This window comes from Eptatretus burgeri, chromosome 16, assembly GCF_056783735.1.
Source record: "Eptatretus burgeri isolate ZD-2024b chromosome 16, Ebu_testis_v1, whole genome shotgun sequence".
Classification (NCBI taxonomy): domain Eukaryota; kingdom Metazoa; phylum Chordata; class Myxini; order Myxiniformes; family Myxinidae; genus Eptatretus; species Eptatretus burgeri.
The window spans coordinates 26455620-26462676 of record NC_140976.1 but is presented as its reverse complement, the minus strand read 5'-3'; the positions used below and the strand labels follow the sequence as shown (position 1 = coordinate 26462676).

Genomic DNA, 7057 nt, shown 5'->3' with positions numbered 1-7057 from the left:
AGGGAATCACAATAAGAACAAATAAACTTACCAAAAGGTCAGGGTCGTTAGGGTGGTCAGGGTTAGGGTAGTTAGGGTTAGGGTAGTTGGTCAGGTTTAGGGTAGTTGGTTATAATCCAGTGGCTTTGCGCCAATTTTGGGCAAGATCATGACATGCTGGATTAAAGTGCCACATTTTGAACATTTACTATACAGGTCCCATAGAAACATTCTAGAGGGGGGTGTCCGGTCTGGGGGTGCCTAGGTCAAGGTCAGGCTGAGGTCAAAGGTCACATGGTGTAATACTGTATAAATACCACATATAACAGGTTTTTGTTAATCTGGAAGGTTTTCACCTTGCTGCAGTAGTGCAGCAGTTGTTACATGTGGGATTGGAATCAGTCAAGCATGTTTTTATTCTTGTTACGTTCCCACGCCCTCCAAAAATGTCACTTTTCCCTCTGAAATGGTGAAATTTTCCCCAAAGGTCAATGTTTTTTGCCATGAGGCCAAATTTGCCCCGAATATATTCGATTGCAGGTTTATAATTGAGGAGCAATTAACACGTTTGCCTCACCCTGGCTTATTTATTTTTACCACTCTGTCTGTAATTGCTTAAACATAATATATGTGCTTGTCTTGGTCTCTTTTCAGGAAGACGAATATAGATCCCAAGCAGAATGGATTGGGAAAAGTGCATAATATGTGGTTTGAAAGATGGTGATTTAAAGTGTCCTGCTGAAAGGTCAGATGGAGAAGGACTAGCTTCATATGATGATTTCCTGCAAAATGTGGAGGGATTTCGTGAACTACAAGCATTTCCAGTTGAGTTAGCCTACAGCGGATGTGACACTGCTGCTGAACTTCTTGAAAATCATGCAAAATGGCATAAAGCATGTAAACTGAAGTTTGCTAGCTCTAAGCTTGAAAGAGCAAGAGATAGACAGAAGCGAAAAAGTACTGAACAGGATGAAAGAAAGTCTAAACGCCAAACCAATGAGTCATCTTCACCTATGAAAGACTGCATCTTCTGTAGAAAAACTCAAGGCAAGATGCATAACTGTTCTACTTTAGGACTGTATATGACACTCAGATATATGGCTACAGCATTGAAAGACAAAGACTTGCTAGCAAGAATTGCAGGAGGTGATTTAGTAGCTATTGAAGCTAAGTATCACAATAAATGTATAACAGCCTTCAATAATCGCTATAGAAGTATGGAAAGAGAAAAGCAGGAAGACAATATCACATCCACTATTGATCAGAAAATGATGCAGGCTTGAGTGTTTGCAGAGCTGGTTTCTTATATAGAAAGCAGAATTGAAGACGGAACTCTCATATTCAAACTTTCCGAGATCCATACATTGTTTGAACAGCGACTTGACATTCTAGGTGTCAGAAAAACAATCAATAGGTCAAGACTCAAGAATCGGCTTCTTGCACACTTTACAGCTGACTGCCTAGAACAGTCAGACGGGTGGAACACTCTCCTTGTATTTAATGAGGGGCTTCAGAAAATTTTGAAGGCAGCAATGGCATCACGTGACTTTGATGAAGAAGCTCTCCCATGGCCAGTGTAGTGAAAACAGTACGGAAAGAGATATCTAATGGTGAATTCTTTAAATTCTCTGGCACATTTCCCACTGACTGCCAAGAAAGTTCAGTTCCCACTTCTCTCAAAACACTGGTATCTATGCTTCTGTGTGGTAGCAACATCAATGACCAAAGCATTGCTCATTCCCAGGCTTGTCTCTCAATCTGCCAAAATATACTCTTTAACTACAAAGGAAAGGCTTCAAGTGTGTCCAAGTCACGCCATGCAAAGGACCGTGAGCCTCTCCTTCCTCTATATTGTTGCGAATCTGGAAGCCATGAGCACACAGACATTCAGGTTCCTATAGATTAGTTATCTCGGTAAGTACGTGTTTAATAGATAGCCCTTTCCCTAGTCTAATGGGTAATTAAATGTTCCTGTGCTGTGATTTATTATAATAGTCAGGTTTTTTTTTAGTTCATTTTTACACCACCACCAGCGTCACCGACATTACCGCCGACCACACCGCATGGCCCTCACCTGCATTCGCTTCCTCCACCTGGCTAATAGCAGGGTTTGCCGCCCGTTGTGGCGAATGAGAGGAATGCGAGGGCGCATGCGCAGAAGGTCGTCCGGTGTGAAGAAGGCGGAGCTCGGGGAGTGGTCACGCGGCGGCCCTCGACAAATCGAGATGAAGCGGTAGGCGGAGCCACGAAACTCCCCCGCTGAAGATTCCGCCCAGAGGTATGGGAGCGCCCCGCCCACCGTGCGCCTGTCCAATGGTGAGCGGACAAGGAGTCGAACGATGTTTCCTGTCCAATGGGAGAGCGAGCGGAGAGGAGACAAGCGTTCGACTGAGCGGGAGGGGGGGCGGATTTCAGGGTCCTCAGGAGATTATCGAGGTCGGCTCTCTTGGAGTTCTGGTACAGTTCTGTTCTCTCCTCCCGCTTCTTCGCTTCCCGGCTCATCACTTTGGCCTCTCCGGCGACCGGCCTCGTCCCGGCTCCAGAGCCTACATCTCGTCCCTTTGCGCCTAGCTAGTATGGCGACACCAGCCCCGAGAAAAGAGGACATCCAGCCACGCTACGTGGCCAGGTAGCCTGCCGCCCCCTGGCTCTCACAGCTGGACTGTCCTCCTTGGCTGGAGAGCCGCAATAAAGACCCAAGAGGGTCCATTTCTGTGTGTGTGTGTGTGTGTGTGTGTCCGTGGGCCCGTCTGATAAATCTGTGGCCACGAGCAATTATACAGCGGCCGCAGTATTTCCACGGTCACACAATGTAGCAGTCACATATGTTTTTATTTTTCGGGGAACCGCACGGCGTATTTAGGCCTAAGTCACGTTTGCCACGGCGGCCGTGGGGTCTCCAAAATCTACGGCCACTTGCAATTATACGGCGGCCGCAGTATTTCCATGGTCACACAATGTAGCAGTCACATATGTTTTTATTTTTGGGTAGCCGCATGGCGTATTTATAAATTGTGGAGACCGAAAACGTGGGGTTGCCGTACGGTCTTTGATTTGATGTCGCACGGTGACCTTAGGGCGTTCCTGCGGCGGCCATAGAATTTTCAAGGCAGACGTAAGGCGACCGCAGGGGGACCCTAAGGCGAACGTGCGGCCAGACAGACGGCAACCAATGGGTTAATTTTTTTTTTTTTTAACCAGTTTTTTTTTTGTCTTGTCGAATTGCTACGGTGAACATAGAAATGAAAAAAGTTATAACTCCGCGTTATAATTCCACGGCGACCTTACGGCCTGTAAAATATAGCCATATGGCGTAGGGCCACCCTAAAGCCACCTCAGAAACTCTGCGGCCGCCGCACGTTTCTGTCAATTCAGAGGGCGTACGGCCGCCGTATCCTCGCGTAGAGCAAACGTGACTTAGGCCTAAGTGCTTTTGCCTGTATATTATTTGCCTTGCTTGATATTTGGCATAGCTCTCCTCTTGCGTGCTCCCCTAGTCCCCCATCATTGCTAAATAAACATACCCAATTGTTTAAATGTACTCAGCTCGTTGTGTCATTTCTCCATTGACTGGGTGTGTCGTGCGTGTGGGAAAGTGAGCAGTCATTGCCGCTATAAAGGAGTAACAGGATAATCGGGCCGGCGGAATTCGGCGATTATAAAACCGCTCGGCAGCGCACACGGAACGGGCTCGCTTAAGCGGCTCGCTTCTGTACGAGTTCCGTCGAGGGTGAAATACCCCAGTAGCTGGATCACGTGGGTACTTAGGTAAATTGAAGTTGGCAATCGACCCTACCCCACGTGGTCTTCCCATTGGCGTATTTTGGACCAAAATAACCAGGACCCGCCGACCTCGGACTTCTCCGGGCGGCGATCTGTAATTCCAGACGATCGAGCCGAGGCGGCCCCACTGCTCCATCGAGGGTCGTGCTCGTGGTGACGCGCCGGCGAAACTACAACAATATATTGCTTTGAATGTACACACACACGCAGTAAGAAAATGTTGACACAGCTGTATGAGATGGGCATGAGTGTCAGTTATGAACGTACCTTAGAGGTAGAAGACTGGCTTACCACAGCTGTGTGCCAGCGCTTTGAAATGATGATTCAGTGTGTCCTCCATAGATTCGTGATGGTATTTTCACAGTAGGGGCTCTCGACAACATCGACCACAACTTATCTTCCACAACAGCCCAAGGATCTTTCCATGGGACAAGTATTAGCCTCTTTCAGTTCCCAACTGTCACCAACCCTGGTACCAGCAGATCGGCTATCACTTGCCCCTTCCTGAACATACCGGAACACCTTCTCTACCAGACAACGACCGTATTGTACCAGACGTGGCTTGCAATATTGATGGTGTAGTTGTCTCGGAGGCTGGTTTTTCTGACATTGATACCCCTGACATCGACAGCCATCTTGCAGAGGCCAAGAAAGAAGAAGCGCAATGGGTCCAGCAGAGTATTCAGATCCTCTCCAAAGATACAATATGTACAGACGAATACATCTCATGGGTTGCATACCATGCATCGCATCAACCAGAGCCTACAGACCCGATAGGCATTAGTGCCCTCTTACCACTCTTTCTGGAGAAAGCTGCAACCATTTCAATGGTTAGACATGGAATGACCATAATACAGCGTGAAACAGAAAAATGCAATCCAGGACAGATACCCGTCATTGCACTCAATCAACCACTCTACACCCTGGCTAAGTATGTGCAATGGACTTGGCCACAGACATTTGGTGAAGCGTCTTTTGTTGTCATGTTTGGAGGCCTACACATAGAAATGGCTTTGTGGATGATGGTTGGAGACCTGCTAGAAGGAAATGGTTGGACTACAGCTCTGAGTGATGCAGGTGTTGCTTCTGCAGGAACTGCAGACTCCTTCCTTCATGTAACTCACTTGACAAGGACGAGGCATGCCCATCAGCTCAGCGCACTTTCCCTTGCCAAACTGCAGCAAGATGCATGCCTAGAGAAGCTCGGCCCTCATGATGAAGCAGCCTTCAATGACTGGAAGAAAGAAATGTGTGCAAAGAATCACACCTTTGAGTACTGGGACATAATTCTACTATTAGAAATCCTGGTCCTCATCTTTGTTCGTTCTCATCGTGAGAGAAACATCTCACTCTTCATTGCTGTACTTGAGACATTGACCCCCTGGTTCTTTGCCTTAGACCACCCAAATTACGCTCGCTGGATTCCTGTGCATATCAGGGACATGAAATCCCTACCCGACGGTATCAGAGATGACCTACAGAAGTTCTGGGTCTTCCCCAAGACACAAAGAAAATTCTCTACCATGCCGCTGGATCAAGCACATGAGCAAAAATAGACCGGGCACTCAGTAGAGCGCATACCTTCGCCAACGCTACATTTTGCCCCCCCCCCCCACAGAAACCGTTGATTGTGAGGGTATTTAATCCCATACCACATCTGCCATCTCATATGTGTTATGATGGCTTAAAAACATTAAATTTCCTGCTGTTTGACACTGATTCACGTACATTGTACAATTTCTGTATGAACTACCTGACCTTTTTGGGTGTTGGTGTCAAGTAAATCTGATGACAACTGGTCACATTATAAGAAATTATTTTCTGGCATTTTAGGGGCATTTAGCACACACGAGTTTTTGTTTTTCTAAATAAGTTATTTATTGTGAACAAACAAACATTCATTTTCAGAAAGTATGACATCTGAAAGTACTAATTCAGCTGTGTGTACTATATGTAGAGCGTATGACATTAGCTAGTTGCACGATAGGGGGTTGAAGTACTATCGATAAATAGAACTATAAGTTGTGAAATATGCCTCTCCTGGTGCCAAAGTCCCATTGGTTTGCATGGAGAGAACGATGTTTTTGCCTGCTAATCAGTTTTTATTACCTGCATCCTTACAACTGTAAAATGTGCATATCTTTTATTTTTTAATATCTTCAAATTGCACCAGCAGTCGAAAGCATCATGGCACATAAGAATGACACATTTGAAGCACACATCAGGTGATCGTGCTTTTTTATGAATGCTTGACATCAGCTGGTTGTGGTTGTGCAATCCAAAAGTAATACGTCAGCTGGCTCCTAATTTATAAAAAGGAACATTTTTTGTTTAGTGTGCGTACGTGCCACTAAGGTATGCACATTTTGTAAGTTCAGTGACCCCCCCCCCCCCCCAATGCTTTAAACTCACCAATAAAGTCACTGTCAAATATTACACATCACAGGATAGGGAATTGAATTCTAAACATTTTGAATCTACTTACATGCAAATTGTATAAGAATTGACCGCGTTATGATAATAAAGGTCGTTGACCCCCCTGACTTTTGACCCAAACCGCTAACAAAGGTAATGACGTCATTGTGTCATATCGTATATCACAAGATTGGGCATTGAATTCACAACATTTTGGCATTGGTTGCATGCAAATTGGATAAAAATCGACCACACTATGGCAAAATGACGATTTTGACCATTTCATGACCTCGACCTTGACCTTTGTACTCTTAATTTTGCAATTGGTATTAGAGTGTGGGGAACAGAACAGTCAACATTTTCGTGTTGGTTTCATGCAAATCGGATAAGAATTGACTGTGTTATGACTAAAACCACACATTTTGCAATGTCATGACCCCCCCTGACCTTTGACTCCCAACCGCTAATAAGGGTTATTATGTCATTGTGTCATGTCACATATCACAAGATGGGGCATTGAATTCTGAACATTTTGGCATTAGTTGCATGCAAATTGGATACAAATTAACCGCGCTATGGTAAAAAGACGATTTTGACCTTTTCATGACCTTGACCTTGACCTTTGACCCGATCGCTCCCAAAATCTAATCAAATGGTCCTCGGATAATAACCAATCATCCCACCAAATTTGCTGCGATTCAGTTCAATACTTTTGGAGTTATGCGAATAACAAACAAACAAACACACATATTCACAAATAAATAAATAAATAAATACACAGCGATCAAAACATAACCTTCGCAACAAAGTTTGCGAAGGTAACAATGGACGAGTGAAGGACACTGGTGGAGCAATTGGATTGACAGAGAACCCTGCAGCG

General features: G+C 45.2%; 1 protein-coding gene and 1 pseudogene across 1 annotated transcript; both read left to right on the top strand.

Annotated features, from left to right (window-relative positions):
* Positions 1-659: 659 nt before the first annotated feature.
* On the top strand, positions 660-2181 carry LOC147010747 (uncharacterized; annotated as a pseudogene).
* Positions 2043-6028, top strand: LOC147010746 (uncharacterized). The gene is made up of 2 exons (XM_085859014.1): positions 2043-2087; positions 4242-6028. The coding sequence occupies exons 1-2, from the start codon at positions 2043-2045 to the stop codon at positions 5316-5318; spliced, it is 1122 nt and encodes a 373-aa protein (XP_085715140.1). The 3' UTR covers positions 5319-6028.
* The last annotated feature ends 1029 nt before the right edge of the window (positions 6029-7057 follow it).